At 33.4% G+C, this 21,296-nt stretch overlaps 2 protein-coding genes and 1 long non-coding RNA gene across 4 annotated transcripts; 2 read left to right on the top strand and 1 right to left on the bottom strand.

Annotated features, from left to right (window-relative positions):
- Positions 1-2,346: 2,346 nt before the first annotated feature.
- LOC135144454 (uncharacterized) lies at positions 2,347-2,946 on the top strand. Its single transcript, XR_010283145.1, has 3 exons — positions 2,347-2,489; positions 2,547-2,597; positions 2,802-2,946. It is a non-coding gene; the product is annotated as an uncharacterized LOC135144454 (long non-coding RNA).
- Positions 2,947-16,949: 14,003 nt separating this feature from the next.
- On the top strand, positions 16,950-18,446 carry LOC135144475 (large ribosomal subunit protein mL44-like). Its single transcript, XM_064076511.1, has 7 exons — positions 16,950-17,002; positions 17,061-17,161; positions 17,265-17,341; positions 17,394-17,520; positions 17,634-17,788; positions 17,980-18,191; positions 18,251-18,446. Exons 1-7 carry the CDS (start codon positions 16,950-16,952, stop codon positions 18,444-18,446), a joined length of 921 nt encoding a protein of 306 aa, XP_063932581.1.
- A 45-nt stretch (positions 18,447-18,491) lies between these two features.
- Positions 18,492-20,921, bottom strand: LOC135144462 (eukaryotic translation initiation factor 2 subunit 3-like). 2 transcript variants are annotated; one of them, XM_064076495.1, is made up of 13 exons: positions 20,846-20,921; positions 20,684-20,795; positions 20,486-20,619; positions 20,317-20,423; positions 20,190-20,242; positions 19,851-20,132; positions 19,690-19,769; positions 19,546-19,630; positions 19,277-19,486; positions 19,093-19,201; positions 18,827-18,968; positions 18,661-18,752; positions 18,492-18,607 (listed from the first exon to the last, which is right to left on the bottom strand). In XM_064076495.1, the coding sequence occupies exons 2-13, from the start codon at positions 20,733-20,735 to the stop codon at positions 18,550-18,552; spliced, it is 1,404 nt and encodes a 467-aa protein (XP_063932565.1). In that variant the 5' UTR covers positions 20,736-20,795; positions 20,846-20,921; the 3' UTR covers positions 18,492-18,549. The 2 variants fall into 2 exon arrangements, with proteins under 2 accessions (XP_063932565.1, XP_063932566.1); XM_064076496.1 differs by having other exon boundaries at positions 20,684-20,786; positions 20,846-20,914.
- Positions 20,922-21,296: the final 375 nt, after the last annotated feature.

Raw genomic sequence — 21,296 nt, 5'->3', positions numbered from 1 at the left:
AGGGTTGGGACTGCGCTATCGCCATACACCTTCGACTTCCGCGGGTGTTTCCGCAAGGCTCTGCTCTTGCCGCTATCCTTCGCGCTACGCTATACATGCGAGATATTCCCCTCCCTGCGGACCCTGTGACCCGCGTTGCACTCTACGCCGCTGGCACAGCAGTTTACGCGTCCTCAAAGAGCCCCTCATTATACGGCAACACCTGCAGCGTAATTTGGAAACCTTATAATTGGTCTCGACTATGGGGAGTAAACATTAATAGAACCAAGAGAAAACCAATCCTCATCTTAAGAAGAAGCATCACAATACCCCGGTCTCTAACCCTCAAAGAGGTTAAGATCCCAGGGGGCTCTTAGGCCTAGTACTTGGGTAGCGTCATCGATAAGCACTTACTTGGGGGTAACGCGTAGATTTCCTTAAGGCTAAGGTCAAAAAGCAGCAATTCACGCACTCTACCCGAGCTGTGCGCTAAAAGCACAATATTCTGCCCAATAAACTGCGCCTTTAAAAGTATGCGAGCGCCCTATTATTATAGCCTTACGCATCTGTTGCATGGACATATGAAAAACCGTCGACGGTTGCACCCTTTAAATGCAGCAAAACAAGCTCCTGCGACTAATGACCGGCGCACCTTTTTTTCGTGAGTAAGGATACGTTTCATGACGGCTTGAAGCGTTTTTTCCAAATGCAACTTCAGTTTCTCTTGAACGTATTAGTAGGCATCCATACTGCCAAGAGTTTCGAGAACTTCCACACAAACCCTGGAAAGGCTCACGCTTTTGAAGGTCGCGCTGTGCTTTAAGCGCACAATTACAGTTTTCTTTATACCTTTATACACATATGTACAAAGTTTATTGTAAGGTGACGACCTGCCGAATCCGAATACAGTTAAGCCTTAAATAAATTATTTTCGAGATCAAGCAGTTTGCGCTTGATATTACCGAGCATCTGCACAATTCATTAGCAAAAAGAAAAATTGCAATTAGCCACTGTTTTCATTGGGAATAGTCTCATAGAATGTGTCCACTCCATGTTTTGGGTTGAAAAGAGTTGGGCTGATATTGCATAAATAAAAAATATTAATGTCTACTAGATAGTGTAAACAATTAGTAAAAGTTTAAGTTAGCTGTAAAAAATAAAAAATCAAAATATATAAAGCTATTTATTAAAGGAAAAATTATTTATATATTTTGAAGGTCGACGTGAATCCTTACTTGGTATTGCCTGTAATATATAAAGTATTTTTTTTATCATGCTGTAATTTTTATTTGTGCTTCAAACTTACTAATTGCAGCTAATTTTAGGAGGGTTTTTTATCGTAAAGGGTGCGTAGAAAAAGTAGCTAACTTTATAGGTAAAAACCCTACTTAAAAAATAAGTATATATAATGGTAAATATCTAATATATGTATTTTAAGTTATGTAATATGTCTTTTAGTTTTACTTTAAATATAATTTTTCTATTATAATTTACTAAAGTCTTTCTTCACTTTATTTAGATTTAGTGCTGCGAAGACTAAATAATAATTTTAAGATTTCTGTTAACATGTAAATTGTGAATTGAGCCCAACATATTAATGAAAATTATTTAGTGATTTTTATAAGTTTAAAAAGTTATAAAAATTATATTAATAATCGAAAACTTTGGTGCGTTTCCAATTTAGTAACTAGTTCATCAATTTTATTCCAATGCTTCATCCCACTAACAGCAAACTTTCTGTTTTAAGTCAGTGTTGGAAGCTAACTTCATATTTAAAATACTGTAAGGACCCTTTGACCACTAGAAGCTTTTGGAAGGTAGATTATTACTAATATCGTATTTTTTAGAGTTATCTTACACTAAATTAGGATTTTGCTTCTCTTTCGGAGCCTCTTAGTTTGACAGTTCTTCCTCACATGCAGATGCTTATTCACTCGGAAAAGTTGATCTACGTAATTTTTTCGTATTAAATTTAAGAACCACTTAAATATTTTAGTTATTAGAACAATTTTGACTAAATGTTTTTTATTCTTTTATTTAAGGAAAGCTGTTTCCTTGTAAATTCTAAAAATATGATGGAGGCCTGCGTAAATATTGAAGACGGCCTTGTGGGAATAACTTACAAAGTAAACTACGTTTTTATAAAGTTTTCTCGCAGTTTAAACTATTTACACAACTAAATTCAGAGAGGTTTAGATCGTAAGTTCGTGTTCAGATTTCAAGGCAATAACGGGAAGAGTGGATCTTTTTTTTGCCTAGAGTTCATTACTCTCGTGAAGTCCATATTAAACTTTTATGAGTGCCAAAAAGAGGAAATACTTTATTTAACTCAAACATATTGCGAAACAGATATAAATTCTATTATAAAAGAGAAAAGTATTAGCGGTATTGATGACACTAACAACAACGCACCAGGCAACCTTACTTTCCCAGCATCCGTGGGTGCCACTGAGGTCGGTGACCATCACTCTGAAAAACAACAGTGCACTTTGGAGAATACTTTAAAAACGGTATTGCTGTAGTGCTTGAGTAATAGTAACTGTCTCCTTAAAAAATATCGAGGTCAGGCTCTGGATGCTGCCACGCATATAGATAAAATGGGATTTGAAGAAGAAGCGGTACTTATTATGCTCGTTTTTTATTCTAATTTAGTATTTATTTAAAAGTAACTACTTAAATTGCAACAATTTTTATTTAGGTAATCTAAGTTAGTAGGAGATTTTGTTAAGCGATTTATCATAATGCAACTTAGTCAAGCATATTACAATAAGAATTACTATATAGCATACTATTAGTTTTTCATCTACTTATTTTAATATTAGAAAAATTTGGAACTCTTTTTTTTAAATGATTTGTCCTTAAAAAACGTCATCTCGCTATGCTTAATAGACCCACAGTTTCCTTTACTAGTCAAGCTTTGTAAGGCGTATATACACGGGATAACTAGTAATTCAGCAAAAAGTAGCACGTTGAATTTAGACGACATGTAACTAACTTTATAATAAAAGACGTCCTTGCCTGGTTACGGCAAGAAAGCTCTTTCAATCTTTTTTTGGGGTAAACTTAACTCCCTTTAACTTATTTCAACAATTAATTTTTTTACTACTTTTCTATTATTACCTTGCTCTAAATAAAGCATTATAAGATACATAACACTAAATATAAATACTCTGAAATAAGGTAAGATCCAGGTGAATTTAAAGTAGCAATTCTTTGAATAACAGTTTATTCATTACTCTTAAGTGGCAGCAGGCTTAGGATTTATATTACTTCCAAAGAAAAAGTAAGGTACGAAACATCTTTCTACAAACAATTAACACATAAAGTGAGAGAAATATTTTAAAACCTTTTTAGCATAATGTGAGTTTTAATAAGGTCTTTACGACTCAAAATACAAGGCTGAAGTCCTTAACTCGGCCTTTTTTCCTTTAATTTCACCTAGTTAATTAACCAGGATAGAACACGTTAATCCTTTATATAAACCGATTGATTTTGTCTGCGGACGTGTAGGTTTCGAAGTGGTAATTTTTAAGACCCTAAGGACACAATATTATCCATTAAATAAGATAAGAAAACGCGAAATAAAAGGAACGAAAATATGGGATACCACTTACTCTTTTAATACTAATAATTTTATAATATATTTTGGAGTAAATAAAAAAAAATAATAGCCAAAATCTTTAAATAAAATAATTATCCTTGTTTATATTAATTATTCTTTTAATTATGTAAATTTATTTTGTATTTCATAAAATTTGTTGTAGTTAATGCTTCGTGTTTGCCTCAAAAGTGGTTTAGTAAATATATCAGCTCTATTAACTCCGAAAGAAGGAGAATTAATATATTATTGATTTACCACTAGTCTCATTTGGCGATAGGCATCATTAACAAGGCGCCCTTCTTAGGAAAGGCCGACCTTTTTACAATATTCACTATTTTATACACGAACTGAAATCGGTAAATGGGAGTAAAGTTACCAAAAGATTTTAACGAAGTATTTGCAAAGGCATTGCTTAAGGCTGTATCTCCAGCTTCACAAGAAAATTTAAGGTTATTGCTGGAATTTCCTTGCTAACAGAATTCGATAAGAAAAAGTAATGATTAGTGGACAAAGGTAGTCTCGATATTAGAAACAAAACTAAAGAAAACAAATTATTCTTTCTATACTAAATAACATGACCGAACGAACATAAGTGGATATGCCATAAATCTATATTATATTAAACCTACAAACTTCCTTAGCATTTTAAAAATTTAGTAATTTAGAAGCAATTGAAATCGTATTAGAAAAAGCAATGGCATAAAATTTTAAATAGTAAGGATTCCATAAGGAACTGCAAATATGATAGTAAAAGTAGATCTAATTAGATCATTGTGGGCTGAAAACTAAATTTTGACTGTTTATCTAATCTTACAAGCTGAGATATGTAAAAACCTCTAGTACATCGGATCCGCTTGAACTTGCCAATGTAAAACTCTATGTTTCACTTAAAAACTACATAAATATGGTCTATTAAAAATACTTATAAAAGATTTCCAGTAATATTTATTTTAATATTAGTTTTAGTGTTAAAAACATTCACAAAATCCAGTAACTAAAGACGCTTTTGAAACAAACTGATAGAAAAACGAATTATATAAGGAAAGACTTCCCTTGTAGTTTAATTAATAAAACTAGATGACCTATAACAGGTTAAATCCGTCATACCGGGGTCATACCTAAGGTCGGGAGTTCAATTCTTAATGACGTTATGCTCTTTCTCAGTTATTGTTGGTTACGTATTAAACCTCATCTCATAAATTCTAATGTCCTACGTTTATGAAACCACTAACCGCCTCTGGTTTCGTTAATCTTCTTACTCGTGATTTTGAGACATGCCAAACAGTGGAGATACACCAGTGCTACCACTACTAGTTGCCCGTCACAGCTTTTTAAGTGATGTTCGAAATGTTGACACAGTTCTTCTATATGTGAAGTTGAAGCAACATTTTGTGCAATAACCGCCGCCAGGTTTGCAACCAGTGACATAGAGTGATTTTACACAACCAGAACTTTGCTCAGGCAGCAACCTCGTAAACAGCACACAAACACGTGCAGGGACAGCTTTTCTTTATAAATTCATTAAAGCATCGCCCAATACTTTTTTTAAGACCAAATTAAATAAAGCTGAGGACGCATGCTAGATCACATAAGCATCCTAGCGAAGTTTTTTAACATTTTTAAAAGGTTTTCCTCCACTGTCGAGCATCCTCATGAAAAAAATTTTGTAGACCCACTTTGGCGGGTTATACTTTTTTTTTTTAACAAAAAAAAAAGTGATTACTCCGAGTACCAAATACTGCGATCGTGAAGTAACTCGAGTGAGTACCTACAGAAATTGGGTGTTTAATATCCTCAGCGATCCATTTTTCACCGGTTTGGAAATGGATTTCCCTATGCAAGTTCAAGTCATTTTTATCTATTTAATATCGCTAAGATTAAGCAGGTTCGTTTTATGAGGTATTACACATTTGCAAATTTACTTAAATAATTAAATAAAATTAACTCTTTTTCTTATATAACATGAATTCTGTTCCCGCTATTACCCTCTCACAGTGCACTAGAGTATATATAATCAAATGTTTCATATGCTATTTTATAAACATAATATAACAAATTAGCAAGAGACTCCAGCGAGAGATAACAAGCATACAACCTCCTCGCTTTTATTAAATAGGTTAGGTTTATAAATTAGATATATTTATTACAAAAAGAACAATAATATCATCTATGTATAACGAAAGGCCATAAATAACTAGACGTATATGGTGCCCGAGTATTAAAGTTAGAAACTCAACAGTAATCAATAACTTTTAAAATTAATTTGTAAAAAAGAATTTTCTCTGGTCTCCATCAAGCCACAAACTTAAATTTATAACTTTAAGTTCTCTATGAGGAATTCTTTCAAACATTTTTGCTTCTTGACCCGAAGGGGCCCATCAATATCAATCAACGTTTATTTCTGTTACTTAATCTGATCGACAAAATATTAATGATTAAGTTCTTTAACAGGCTAACAGCGTTAAAAATAAATTATAGTGTGACAGTATATTTTAAACTAGGCTAACATTCTAAGTGTAGGGTAAAAGCACTAACAACTGAGAAGGCGAGAACAAAAAGACGGGAATTTCTTTGTTTTAGGCAATTAAGCTGTTTATATACCTTTACAAAAGGTTAAAAAGCGTTTTCATTTATGTATATTTGTTTAGGTTAAATTTAAGATCCTTGGAATAATGTTTATATTGGCCCCGTGCAAAGACACGTGCAGAGACAAAAATAATATTTCTATATAATAATATTTGCTTAACATACTCTCTGACAAATCCCTTTGAGGCGTTTATATACATGCTATTTTTAAGTGGGTTATTGCTGCGTGGTATGTTTAGATATATGTGTAATTTTAACTAGGTTACCGAACAAAGAAGGTAACTAATGGTAAATAATCCACCTTTTGTTACAGGTAAAACATTTTTCTACAATTTATGGTTTTTTTTACGACAACTGCAAGTTGTACAACAACTTGACCCTACTATATTTTGAATTTCAAAAAAATTTAAGCAAACTAGGTTTAATAAAACTTAAGCTACTTAATAAACGCCTTCTTCTAAAAAAGGAGCTAGTGTTATAAACCTGGATTACAAGTAGTAGATTGAAAAAAAAATTCCCTAAAACGCTAAGTATATTTGTATAAACTCAAGGGGAAAATAAGGCTAATAAAAAACTTGAAGGAAGAAGATAAGCGACAGCTGAGGCTTAGATGGAAGCAAGTAGGTTTTATTAACTAAGGTAATAACAGAGGTTAAATTGGAAAAGTTAAAAAAAGCGTTTAGAGTCAAAAGTTTGCAGTAATAGCAAAATTTGCGCTATAATAAAAAGCTAAAGTTTTTTAAGTTCCTAATTTTTTATAAATAGTCTTTATCAGTTAAAAATATTGTTAATGACGATTGTTAGAATCACTTCAAGTTATATGTTTTTAAAGCTAATTTTTAATCCTTGACGCATTAAATGTTCGGTTAATACGAGGCTCTATGAAGAGCACGCTTCAACCTTGACACTTAGATACCAGAATGCCTTCTAAACAGGTTTTATGGTATATATAAAACTTATATCAATAGTACAGAATGTGTCTCAAGTTAGACGAGGTTAAAGTTATGTAAATTTGGCCATAGTAAGCAAAATATAAACTGCTATTAAAGATACAAAAAGCTAAGTTTTACGGCTGCCGTGATATATTTATAACTAAAGCATGATTAAAAATATACTTCAAACAAAATCTCCAAAACCCGCCCACGAAATAATTAAAAAATGTATACTTCTCTAGTCATTAGAGTGGTTATCCTCCATCACACATTGATTAGAGCATTAAATAATAAAACTATACGGGAAACTCAATTTTCGTCAATAAAGCTCACCTTTTGTATTTGGTGGCTACGCAACGTTTTTCATAAGACAAATGTAACGGAATACCCAAAATACACATTATATGGTTACGTATTAAATAAACAGAAAACAAACAAAGCATAACACATTTTTAAGTTGACATTTAAAGAACCACAAGAGTACTTCGCGCCTCTACAAAATACTAATATAACTATTTTAATTCACTTTACTCCAGTACAACCACGCTATTTAACTACGATATGCAAATTATGATATAATATTTATTCGACTTTTTTGTTTGACTACTTTTAAACATACAAATACATCATTTTATTATCGTTGTTGTACGGAGAACGCTCAACTACTCTAAAATGTTTAAAAGAATTAAGTTTCGACTTTAAAAAACACAACTATATATTTTTTAGCACTGGCATACTACAGCTATTTTAACGAATTTCAAAGCTTACCCTGTACTCTCTCTCTACAAAGGTTCACCACTATAACTGCCTCGAAGATTGAGAAACAGGTGTAATCTTAGCGCGCGCAGACTCCCTTTATTCCTCCTGGGGTAAAAATTACCGTTGGAAACCATCAATAATTAGCATTGCTGTCCTGGTCTATCAGCTCCATATCTATGGCAAACGACTCAACTTTTTGAGACTGAGACTACTATTCGATTAAGTAAAATTGATTTATTCAAATTAATTTTTCCTACTAGGTTCTCTATTTTAAGTACACTGTAGTATTGTATTTCAATAAAGTTTATTTGGAAACACTAATATGAAAGGTGAATTGTACTTAATCCTTTCCTGTAATCTGTCATAGCGATTATTTGTACAGCTGTTACTGAAAAGTTGGACGAGATCAATTTAAAGGGAAGTTATTACAATAAGATATTCAGATGCTAAGTACTATACTGCTGCAATACAAACTTAGCTTTTAGGATAACATCACTTAAAAGCTCAACGCAACTTTGTAATTAAAAGTAATAAATAATTAAATAAATAAGAGCGCGACATATAAGATATATATGGCTTCTTCAATACAAGAAGAAAGACCACTAAGGTGGAAGCTTTAGATATTTTTATAAAAATTTTAAATATAAAAGGAACTAAAAGCTACATCACTTGGAGATACTATATACTTTCAGTTAATTTTTTTTTTTTTACTGTAGGAACCTTTTTTTAAAGTAAAGTCCGGGGCAGTAGAAAAGAGTCTCACGTTTATGCGATAGGTGAAAATGACAAGACACAGGTTGACAGTTGTGTTTAAACGCAGAATCCCTGGAAGGAAGGTTACCACAAATAAGTCTGTCTTCTGGTGAGAAGAGGAATTAACAAGTAAAATGGAAGCTGTTTTTCCTTTTAAAAGGGTTATTTTATAAAATTTTAGAATACAAGCAGCTAGGTTAAATATGCAACAGACAAAGCTCACAATAAAATGGTGAATCAGCGAGAATCATATCCTTGTTAGTGGGCCACCGCTCCAAATTGCTTGAAACTCACAGCTTCAACTTTCTGTATGATGATTGATGAAATGCATTGTTAACCTAGGTGCATTCAATCCTTACGGCAGTATCCCTTCTCTGCGGCTGGTCATACCCTTATTAAATTCACCTAAAAAAACATGAGAAAGTGGGAAAGTGGTATCTATAGAGAATTGATCAATACATAAGTAATAGTAGCACTATCATTTGAGAGTCATTTTATTGCACTATGCTAGAATTGTTAAATATAAAAAAAGAGACATTAATACTTCTAAATATTTTCTAGTTAGCATTTTAACAGGTTAAGAACTTTAAATACATTACACCGGATGTAAGGTGCTGTCTTGGTATCTCAGCGGTTACGAGCATTAACGCGCAAACTCAAAGTCGTGGGCGATTCCCACCTACATAACTCTTTTTTTCGTTCTTTGATGGCGGCCTATTAAATCTTGCTATCATAATTTCTAATACATCTCACACTTAGAAAAATACTAAAATGAAAAACTAATTATAGTTTTTAAACTAGTTAATCAGCATCGAGGATCAATGCCAGTAGTGCTATTAGGAATGACTCGATATGCAAGTATTTAAACTATTCGAGTTCATCTAGTACGCCCGTGGCTTTCAAACTCACTTAGTTACTAACTAATGCATTACTAAACGTAGGTTAGTCTGGTTTATAGTTCACTTAAATTAAGGATAGGTAGTAGATAAGAGATGAAGACCCAATTAAGCGCAAACGTATCAACGAAGAAAGCACAAAAACAAACCGTTTACTCCGCTACGAAGCCCCCGATTGCTATGTCAAAATCTACAGAGCTATTTTGCTGCCTGTTCTAGCTAATGCTAGAAATGCGATGGAGCAAAGCGCTTTTTACGGCTTGGGCAAAATTGTTGAGAGCCTTCTTTGACAACAACTTTCACTGGTGGTCGCACGTGAACTATGTAATGATACAAGTTGAGCCAGTTAAGGCGCTTACCCTTTACTACGCGCCCAGTAAACGGCAATTTTGAGGTTCGTTGAAGACATAATTATCTAGGTTAAATCAGCAGCCCCGTTTATATTAAGTATATAATAAGAGTTATGGTAGTTAGTAGTCCGAATGAGATCGTAGAGAGGCTAGTACCGATGTTAAATCTTAAACTTGAGAGAATTCTAGACTTAAAAGGTAAAAGTCCAGGGAATTTATAAATCACTGTGTATAACACAAAGCGGGGTGGGGGGGGGGAATATCACGCAAGGTTCGATGTAGTTTTACTTTTTTAAATAAAAGTACATTTGTCAGTGATTTAAAAACTTATTCGCTGGCAACGTCTTTTCCAAGCATTATATGAGGGACAGTCTGTACACCACTAAAGTTTATAATAAAGCAGTAAAGAAAAAATGTAAAATAAGGTTGAGAAACTACCCTTAAGGACGCGACTCCCCGAAATAATATCGTTTCGATACCTGTCAGGATGAAGCGCCGGAGTTATCTTTCGAGGTGTCAATAAATGGAATAAAATAAAGTCCAGTGAGACGCCTTGTAAAAACTATTAATAAGATTAAGTTTAATCTAACCCCTAACTGACAAGGCTTCTTTTAAACCTCATAAAAATAGCTAGCTAACGTTGTGAACTTATTAGTACGAAAAGTGTAAGTTTAGATAAAAGTCAGCCCTTTTAGTTTCTACCTGTAATAGGTTGTTTGACCTTGAAAGAATAATAGGCTCTCTTTGGTTGGTCTTCAGCCAACAAGGTTTTAGTAAAACTAATTACAACACTAGATATGTTAAGAAATACCCTCCCACGTGGGAGAAAAGGTCTGTACAATAGTAGGCAATATATGGGTGAAATGTAACGCTGCAACTTCAATTAAACGAATAGTTGCTTAAGAAACTACCATAAACGTAGATTTTAGGTAGTGGAGTCCCTTAGAGGTAATCTAGATACTAGTCTATTATCAATTTTACAGAATACTTCCATAGTCGTTTTTAGCTGATATTCAGTTGCATTTTAGAAGATTCCTGAGAAGTCACCTTATTCAAAGAATTTAATTCTAATATCATGGGCGCTTTCTATTCCCAACAGATTTGGATCGTAAAGTCCTGAGGGTGTACCCGCATGCATTCCTGTCTATTACTTTCGGAATCTCCAAAGATGTAACACGTTGCCTGAAAATTTTCAAAACTATTTAATTACACAACACTTTATTCAAAATTCAATTTTATAATGTAACAGTCTTATAAGAGCGATACGATTAGTCCAAAGTCTTCCAGTATTTCCATACCTATATATAGTTTAATTTATTTATAATTCGAAATAGGTCTCAGTTTCGACGATGGCTTCTCCGAATGACCCAAATCTTTTGACCTGGAACAGTTTTATAAGTCTTCAAAGAGATAATAGTCGCCGGGGGATAGATCTAGAGAGTAAGGTAAGCGCGGAGAACTTCAGTTCATTTAATTTTGCCAGCGTAATTATCGACTTGTGACACGAGGCACGACCTTGAGGAAAAATCTCTTTTTATGTAATTTCCTTCCTCATTTGGATTAATGGCATTAAATAATAATAGCTATTTTTCCCCCCCCTTTTTTTAGATAGTCGATTAATATTATACTACGCGCTTGGGGACCACAATCTTTTCAGAAGACTGTTTGCGCCTTCGGATTATTTTGAGAGATTTTCACTCTTTGCTTCCACTCAAGTGACTGCTGTTAGTCTCTGAAGTGTAATGATAGATCTGGGTTACATCTTGTTTTACAAATACTTTTTACTAAGTTTGAAAAGCTTAAAACAGCATCCAAAAATCTTCGACAAGTTGATGTTTTTGAGAAGTTTTTTCAGGCCAAATGTTTGTACAAAATATAGTTGACACGATTCATTAATTTTTTTTGCGATATCAGCCAACTCAATCAGCTTTACAATCATCAACGACAATTTTGTGAAATTTTTAGATGTTTCCCAAAGTAAATGCCTCGTTCGGGCGCCTCTAGAGAGTTTAGCATCATTAGTGTTCGTACGTCCCCGTTTAAACTTGCAAACCTCCGACAAATCGTTATTTTCGACGAGTAGATTCCATATAACATATTTTAAAGCAATTGCTGCGCTTGACGATAATTTTTTCATCAATAAACAATGCTTAATTAATACTCGAAATACGTACGTTTTTTATCATGATTTTGTAACCAGCAAAGGTCAAATCACTAAAATTTAAATATTTCTATAACTAAATGGCCGAATGTCATTAAATTTTGACACGTATCATTTTAAAGGTTTGTACTAACTGAGGATGATATAAATCCTTATTAAAAGAAGGCATCTGAGGATTAGTCCCAGGATTTTTCGGGAGCCTTGTTAGTTTCTCGTCATCAACTGTTGTGTTATATAAAGTTAATTGTTCATTCTTATAAAATACAGTTTTTGAGAGACTCTAAGCATAACTTTTCACCGTTTGCCTGTTTCTTGGTACTCACAAAAACTCAGATTAGTTTAGATTAGGTTGCACAGATGCTGTCACTGTCCAATAAGATTAATACTTAGAAAAGATAGCAAAGTTTTTAAAATTTCTTTACTGCACCGCATAACAGTGGACGTCAAGCTCGTGAGGTCTTGCCGGGGTTTCAGCTTAGATATCGGAAAGCCATTTACAATTAGCAGCCCCTTCTTCTATCAGAATGTGACCCGCGCATTCAAAATTTTCGAAAGCCACAGCGTACGTTTTTTCTTAATGTCGAGAACGCGTTTAACCAAGTTTGGCACGCAGCTTCGCTCAGTCGACTACCCTCTCTAACCGACCCACAGAAAATTCTATTCTTAACTACCTTTCACCATGCGTTTTTATGTGCACACCTTGCCTTCCCTTGTCAATTTCTAAGCCGTCCACCCTGCTCTGCCAGCATTTACAATGCTATCTAGTTGCTATTCATCATAGTGAGGAGCAAAACTCACTGCAGCCCTAGAGGCTCTAAGGTTCAAAACGTAAAGTTATGGCGACTGGAGGGCAAGTTGTTGTTGCGCAACCAGTGATGCATGTGTACTCACCACTCGCCAGTGTTTTCAATTTTGGTGTAACAAGCCAATTGCTCCTCATCATGAGAAGCGCATATGATTTGTGCGAAATGTCGCTCTACTTTGCGGAGCTGGAATCGATGTATAGATGCCGTATACTAGCAAATGAAAATTTAGATGAAGATCGCTACCGCCGTTTGCAAATACTCGCGGTAAGCAGTTTAAAATTCCAGAGGTAGGGTTAAAAAAAAGTTTGGCGGGTTGAGTTAAACTTCTGGTCTCGCTCAAGCACCCCGCCTAACTATAGGGAGTATAGATTGTCTGCTTCCCGACCGGAACTGACATGCGTTTAAATAAAAGTAGATAAAAAGATGTATTTACATATAGCATATCTATGAATGGTACCTTACAATATCTCTCTTCAATAGTAACACAATACTTATAATAATGCCCGACAAAATAGAGACCAGTTTATTGTTTGGAATAGTAACGTTAAAATTCGAATAAATACATGAACTGAAGTGGAAACTATAATTTAAAAGTAAAAGTTAATGATGGTAGAGGCTAACTAATAAAAGCTTTTAAAAATTACCTTTCTAGTTTTCTGACTCTTAAAGTTATAGTCTCATTCCATTCAAAATATATTTTTTAAATAACTTACGTAAGGAGCTTTCGTCAAGCAACAGAAATAAAGACCCTATTCAACCGCTAAAAACTCTGGGACGATAGCACTAAAAATAATCAAATAACTTATGAAAATAAATTGAAAAATAAATGGCCATTTTTTTAGTTGATAAATTAAAATCCGGGGTATTAAAACAAAGAAAGTTCTTCTGTTGTTTAAAAACCCCTATTACCTTAGTAAATTTATCACCCTTTATGTTTTTAAGCGCAATAGAAACTTGTAGGCTTTCAAAGAAAAATTTCTTGCAAGTATTACATACTATGTTTAAAATTCGTATTTTCAAGTTGTCAATCATTATTTATTAAGGTAAATTGCAAATAAAATCCAAGTAAATATGCGATGGTTAGTCAACTATAATAAGACCTCATATAGGGCAAGCAAATAAAACTTAAAACTGTCTTTATATAAAAATCTTGTAAAGTAAAATAACATTTACGCACAAATGAAATACATAGATAATTACTTATTAAATACCGAGTGCGCAAAATCAATTTAACTATAAAGTTTAATAATAAGGTTTGCTTTTCGCAGGAAAATTGAGAGGCAACCTTTTTCGAAAATATGAAGAATGCATAAACCAGTAGTTCACTATTTCTATTAGCACTGACCCATATAACAAACTATATTAATACATTAAAATAACAATATTACTATAGAATATTTTCTACGTGACCGGAAAAACAAGTACTGAAACTATAGTTAAGATTTAACAGTCCTAGAACTCTATTAATTGCTCGAAATGTCATCATTTGTTTTTTGTGACAGAAGTTTTTTAAGTGATGGTGGGTAGTAGTGAAGTTGTATAGAGAAAGGATTTTTCTTTTTATTACACTATTCGTGTCTTATCAAGTATTATTAATAAAAAGACAAATAACATTACGTTACTCTTCCTAAAAAGAGGTACTTTGTGTAGAATACGTAAATATGTGGGAATTATGATTTAAGGTGCTTTTATAATATAAAATTAAAGAGTACCACAGTAGCAAACCCTTTATGTTTACACAAGGGGACTTAAATTATTCACATTTCTTCCAAAATTAGTTAAAATTTGTGAAGACGATTAAAATCTACCTTAATAAGTGCGCACCCTACGAAGTGCAAGCGAAAAAGCTCAGCCTTGCAATTTGATCTCCAGGCGGGAGAATGGCCCGAAGCACCATTACCAGGGAGTTGCGGAGGAATCGAATCTATAGCAGTAGCAGCTTCGAAGACTGACCAATGCTTAAACCGAATATTTCGTTCAATATGTGCATTGGAAATATTTCTGTTCGACTCGGTACGGGTTCTTCTATTTCGATAGTAACTGATATCTGTTGCTTGCTCGTTCTTTAAACACCTTAAGTATACGCAGACAAAAGTGACCTCTCTTTTATTTCCCTTATTCACTACCACTTCGCTCTCTACTAATTGCCTATATGATAAGTTTTTCTCCACGGTAAAAGAATTCCCACTGTTTTTCTGTTACCCGTTAATTACAGTCGTAGCTATGTAGCTAGGGTTTAAATTAAGAAGCGTAAAACTAAAATATACCCTCAGAACGAGCCAACTTTAAAGAAAGAACCTATATGGATAGTTTTACTCAAGGATCATGGTAAATATATAAACTAGTATATTAAACATCGAACTCATTTCTATTATAAAAAAAATAGAGGTTTTAGGATCGACTGGCACAATTTGCAAAGTTAAACCTGGTTATTTTAGAAATTATCTTTTTCTTTAAAAAATTGCTCGGTATGCTGAGCCTTTTGAACTTATTTAACTTGAAAAATTAATTTTTACTTGATAATTTTTATCAGTCCACAAAAATTATTACTATTTTATAGCCACTGGGAGGTCACAAAATTGTTGATAATAATTCACTCGAAAAGGAAATAATTGAGATTTTCCAGGTATTAGTCATTGTTACTATATTAGAGCTATATATTAAACACTTCTAACTTCTATAACCTGTATTTTAACTTTTTAAAATCAAACCATTTACATCACTTCTCCTTCGAAGGAAGATGGAGTGAATAAAGTTGATATAGTTAGAAAGTTCTATAAATATTGGAAATATTACGTACCTTCAGGTATGATTGACGTGACGGTTGCAATTTTATAATTTTATAAAAAGTATTTGAAGTCAGCTTTCATACATTCCCTAACCTTTTTAATTTTTCTATTTTTCAAAGCTGCCATCCTTTTTCCTGATGCTCGCTTGGAGCTTTTTTCTGGAGTTCACGTTGTACAAGTGAAGTGCTCGCCGGATTTATTTCTCAACATTAACGTAGAAGTTTATTCAAAGGATGAAATTTCGGAACCACAAATTTTATAATAGAAATTAGTGCATCTTAAACTGAAAGGTTTGGCTCTCAGGTCAAGAAGTTTTTAATGAGCTCCTAAGAAAAACGCTGAGTTTAAAGACTGTTGCAACGCCCATTAAAACAGCAAGTATTGTACTAATCCAATGTATGTAATTAAATCGGTTAATAACGTAAAGCTAAATAAAAAACAAGTAATTAAAGCTACCAAGTTCCTTCCTGTTTATTTTGACAAGATCAATATTTCATATGAAGTAAAGAATTAAGATTGTTCATATCGTAAATTAGGATTTTTAACTTTTTACGAATTTTTGCTAGTTTTACTGTACTAAACAGAAAATGATGACGATTTATTAATTACTAAATATTATATAAACGAAGCGATTGTTAGTAAAAGCTCTTTTTATTTTTAAAAAAGAGCGTTTATATTGTAAACAAAATCCTTTCAGCGACTTCTTGTAAGAGATGTAGGGGTACCATTAATTGACTCAGTGTTAAATAAATTCTATTTAATTAAGTAGAAAGAACAGAAATTAACAAAGCTATTTAGCATAGCAAAGCTCATAGCATAGTTTAAAGTAAATACTAAAAAGATTGTAGATATTTTTTGAGGTAGGAAACATTCAAAAGAAGCAACAGCGAAGACAGACTTAAGCAGGTTTATAAAGAAAATTTAGCCCGAGTTCCTTTATAAGATAGTCTTAACTATTCCACGTGCCCTCTTAATAATTATAAGTAAATGTTACAATTCAAGATTCGCTACTGTTTGCTATTTATAGTCTTTACAATTTTGTTTATTTTCATAAATGAAAAAGAAACTGAGTGTATATATAGATTAAAAACTCGAAGTGAATTAGGAAAGCTGTATTCTCACATTTCCCTATAACAATTTGGAAAGCATAATATTTTTAGAGAATTTTTAATAATATATGTTTCACCTAAAAGCTTTAAGATCTTTTTTCTTTATTATATATAACTTAAAGTATTAAGTGCAAGAGTATAAATATGACCCAACATATATAAGGCTACAATTCACAAAAAAGGGTGTGTCACCGAAAAAGAATATTTTCTTTTAGCAAAAGTTGAGCCATGTGCCCGTCTAAGTGGATAATATTGGAAAATCCTCCAAAGTGGTCCTCTGAGTAAAACGAAGACTATTTGTTTTCGTGCAGTTTATAGTAGTCGTTGTATGTTTTTTAGTGCTTGTAGAAAAAAATTATTTCGGTTTTTGGGTTATTATTCTCGTAATTTTGCTAAAAAAGTAGATCAGTCCTGGCCTCATTCATCAGTTGACATAGAAGGTGGCTGTATAGTTTTTTTTCCATAAGTCGCTTTAGCCACTTGTTTATGATCTGCTTTTTAGTAAATCTAATTATTAAATTTTCTAATTTTTTATTTTTTAAGTTATAAAAAAATACAAGTTTGGTAATTATGCAAGGATAAGAGCTTATGAAGAAAAGGCTGAGAGACTTAAACTTAGGGTACCGTATTATTAATTTATATAGTGAAGCTTTATAACAAGCGCTTATATAGAGCGACCACGGCCTTATAGAAGTCCAGCGAGAATTATTTGCTTTAAAGAATAGATTGCATCCTGACTTAGCCGAAGAAAAATTAGCTGAAATTTTTAAATCAAACTTTGGCTTATGCTTGCCTTTAGGTGTTTTTTAATATTTATGAATTGGCACTTCAAACTTACTAAATACTTTTTTTTACAAAATTTATTATTATATTACTCATATTAATTTGCAAAAATTATACTTTATTTTTTAGGTAATCACGCTGTATCCCTACACGCTGCAGAATATTTAAACCAGAATTACCCTAATCTTCCTGAGTCGTGCGCCGAAGATATTATAAGTTATATTTTTTTACCTGAAACTTTAGAAGCAATTGCTAAAAATTTGGGTATTGATCGCGTACAGAAAGTAATTTTTTATATTATATTATTTTTTTCCCTACAATGTAGCCTTCAAAATGTACAAGTTGGTAAACAGTTTTACAACTCAGCAGTGCCTGCATAGTTTTTAACTATTTAATTAAAAATAATTCATATGCAAAATAAATTATTATACTAATTTTTAAGTTAATTAACATTTTCTAATATATATGTTTATAGCTTTTGACTGCAGACTGCTCCAAAACCACGTTATCGTCGATTTTTATATCGTTTATCGGCTTGATGCATCTTGATCTCAGCAATAAAGAATCGCGCGAGTTTCTCCAGGCCACAGTAGATCCCGTGTTGGACCAAATTAATCTAAAGGAGCTGATCAACGTCCCTTCTCCTATACTAAGCTTTACTAGAACTTTTAAAAATCCGCAATTCAGGTATTTTGTTAAGATCCTTGCGAATAAGTTTTTATGACTTTTTTTTTCAATGACTGCAGAATTCTGCGAGAGACTGGAAGATTATCTTCAACGTCAGTATTTTACGTGGGCGCCTTCTCCGAAGGGAAGTGCGTGGGAGAAGGAGTGGCTCGCTCCATTCGGATGGCAAAAAATGCAGCATCGCAAAATGCTTTTGTAAATTTATTTTTACAGAAGACGCCCTTAAAAAAAAAGATCTGTTCTCTTCAGGGGTAGCAAATTTGATTTATTACATAAAGATTATAAGATTTACTGTGTAACGATAATTTTAAGACAAAAGAAATAAATTTCTTGTGCTTTTCACTTTCTCTTTTTTTCCTTAATAACTGGAAACGCTTATCTCTTTTCCCGCTTGAATTTGTCCCCAACCAATTAATCTAAAAATTTAAAAAAATTAATTTCAAATATTAAAAAAATAATAAAAAACTACCGCCAGTGCTTATCAACTCTTCGACTCAGCGCAACTTTTTCTCCGGGTTCTGTACAGACCGGCTGGGTTACTACAATCTTAGCCATGTCGCCCTTGAAAATTTAATTTTTTTACATTCAGGTAAAAAGAGTAGAAACTTTTACTTTATAAAAAAAATGCAAAAAACCTTAAAGTTACTGACTCTTCCGCCCGTGCAAAGAGATCCGATGTTTACCATTAAAACTTCATTCTTTTGCAATTGGGTGACTCTGGCTTGTTTTTTATCAGCACCAGTGCGAACCCCGAGAAGCCGCCTCAGCAAGTGAAAGCTTAATTATAAAGAAATATAAATTCAAAATAAATCTTTTAAAATCAACATAAAGAAAAGACGGCAATAATTTCAAACTATATTTTTTTTAAATTAATATAGAGTATGACGCTGGCCCAGAAAACCTGAGCTGGAGCTCCGTGTATATAGCCGGCATGTGTGATTTAATCCCAAGAACTTGTCCTACCATTCGATCCGATCGGCACAAAGTTGGATCAATTTTAGTGCCAACGCCTGCAAAATTATTAAAAAAAGTCAAAATATAAAACTTTAGACAACAGAAAAGTATTAAAATATAATAGTAATAACCTATAAGCCCTCCAGGAATAGCGTACTGCAAAGCGTTTTCGTCTGCTCTCAAAGCCACTATCCTTGAAGTAAGCGGGAGACAGCGAACAGAGCCATCTTCATTTTTGGAAACAATGCCAGGTCGGATCTCAATTTCCATACCAACTTTCAGAACTCCGCACATAATGGAACCTCCCGCTATACCGCCTTGAATATCATCTACCTCAGTTCCTAAAGTATTCAATAACTAAAGTTAACATGAATTTTATTTTTAATAATATATACAAAACCCGGCTTGTTTGCATCAAAGGAACGTATTATTATTAGCCGGGGAGCGGATGTTAAATCTCGTACGGGAATAGGAATTTTGTTGCACTGAACAAAATGGAGGATGACGTGAACCATGAAATAAAGTAATTTGTAGAATTAAGTACTATGTACTCGCAAACACAATCAATGTTTAATTTCATCTGAGCCGATACGGGAATGACGGGAGCATCCTGCGCAACTGTGCCTAGTTACAATAAAAATTGGATCACTCTCAATAATTAAAAAATTAAAAAAAAATTAATTAAATCGATAGCTCTAAAAGAACCAGCCACGAATTTCTGAATTTCTTGGAACTGCTCAATAGCTTGGTTGTCTCTTATAAGATCAACTTTATTCTGAAGAATTAAAATATGCCGAAGCTTCATTATTTCAATGGCGGCCAAATGCTCGGAAGTTTGAGGCTGCGGGCAGGACTCGTTTCCGGCAATCAGTAGCATCGCGGCATCCATTACAGCAGCCCCGTTGAGCATAGTAGCCATAAGAATGTCGTGACCGGGACAATCTACAAAAGAGACGTGCCGCTGTAACTGGAAGGAGCCATTGCAACCTTAAAAAAATAATATTCCAATACGCGTTAAAGTGCTATAAAAAAAATATTTTAAACCCTCTCGATCACAAGAAAAAGTATCCTCTTTATTGCTAGGAGCCGAACGATAGCTTAACAAATTTAATTTTTTTTTTAAAAAATGAAAAAAAAAGCAGGAATATTATAATAGTTAAAAGGCTAATACCAGCCGGGTCGGGGACATTTAGGGTTGTCGCATTTGTAAATTTTAGCATTGGCGTATCCCAACTTTATAGTTATGTTACGGATTTTTTCACTTGAAAAACGAACTGTCTGTGATAAATAATGACCAAGGAAATAAAAATAATAGCTAAAATAAAGCTTTAAATCAAAACCTGAACGCCAGAGATTGCTTTGACGCAGGTCGATTTACCATGGGCGACGTGGCCTATAGTACCGATATTAATCGTGGCCTGCCGGCTAATTACTTCAGGGCTCAGTGGTGTGATATTGGAGATATCCAGTTTATCTTTATAAATATTTATAATTAATAGATATTTATTGAAAGAGTTCTAATAGATAAAAAAATCTACCTAGAGATTGCGGGCGGAGTTGCCTTTGCGAATATCTATCTGTTTCTATCATTCAACTTTGTAGAAATACCAGATTTCCAATGACAAGGTAAATTATTAAAGCCTACTTAAACTATTTTTATTATAAATAATGGAAATAAGATAATATTAAAAAAAAATTACAACAATATGAGGTAACTGGAAAAAAAATACGGAGAGAGAACTTCGCAGTTGTATTATAAAACCCTATTACCACAAGACTTTTAATCCCAGGGGGGTTAAGCAGGTAAATAAGAAAAGCCCGATTTAAGCAAGTATGTTGACCCCTCCGAGTGGCTCAGATCCACGCGGAGGACACTTATGTTGACTATAGTCCCATTACCCTTAGTACTGGGGCATAAACCCAGAACGCAACGACCAAAGCTATTTGAACTAGAGATTATTTCCCTTTTAACATCTACAGCTTTGCGACATATAGCCAAGATCGGTTTACACCAGTGGTGGAGGGGTAGCTAACCGGATGAAAGGAAGCAATCAACACAGTTTAGTATCATTACCAGCTCTGCAAAAAATATAGGCAGTTGGTATTACCATCATCCTGGCTAGGCAGGGGCTAATGGCTGTGATTGCAATC

This window comes from Zophobas morio, unplaced genomic scaffold (assembly GCF_036711695.1).
Source record: "Zophobas morio isolate AGI-343-1 ecotype UQ-CSIRO unplaced genomic scaffold, CSIRO_AGI_Zmor_V1 ptg000101l, whole genome shotgun sequence".
Taxonomy (NCBI): domain Eukaryota; kingdom Metazoa; phylum Arthropoda; class Insecta; order Coleoptera; family Tenebrionidae; genus Zophobas; species Zophobas morio.
Note: the sequence above shows the minus strand (reverse complement) of the source record. Positions and strands in the feature narration are given on the sequence as shown.

Coding starts and splice junctions, on each gene's coding strand:
- LOC135144475 (XM_064076511.1), top strand. CDS start 16,950: ATGTGCCCGTCTAAGTGGATAATATTGGAAAATCCTCCAAAGTGGTCC. Junction 17,162..17,264: donor TTCATCAGTTGACATAGAAG/GTGGCTGTATAG, acceptor TTATTTTTTAAG/TTATAAAAAAATACAAGTTT. Junction 17,789..17,979: donor GTATTGATCGCGTACAGAAA/GTAATTTTTTAT, acceptor ATATGTTTATAG/CTTTTGACTGCAGACTGCTC.
- LOC135144462 (XM_064076495.1), bottom strand. CDS start 20,735: ATGATAGAAACAGATAGATATTCGCAAAGGCAACTCCGCCCGCAATCT. Junction 20,424..20,485: donor AAGCAATCTCTGGCGTTCAG/GTTTTGATTTAA, acceptor TATTTATCACAG/ACAGTTCGTTTTTCAAGTGA. Junction 19,487..19,545: donor CTTTGATGCAAACAAGCCGG/GTTTTGTATATA, acceptor TGAATACTTTAG/GAACTGAGGTAGATGATATT.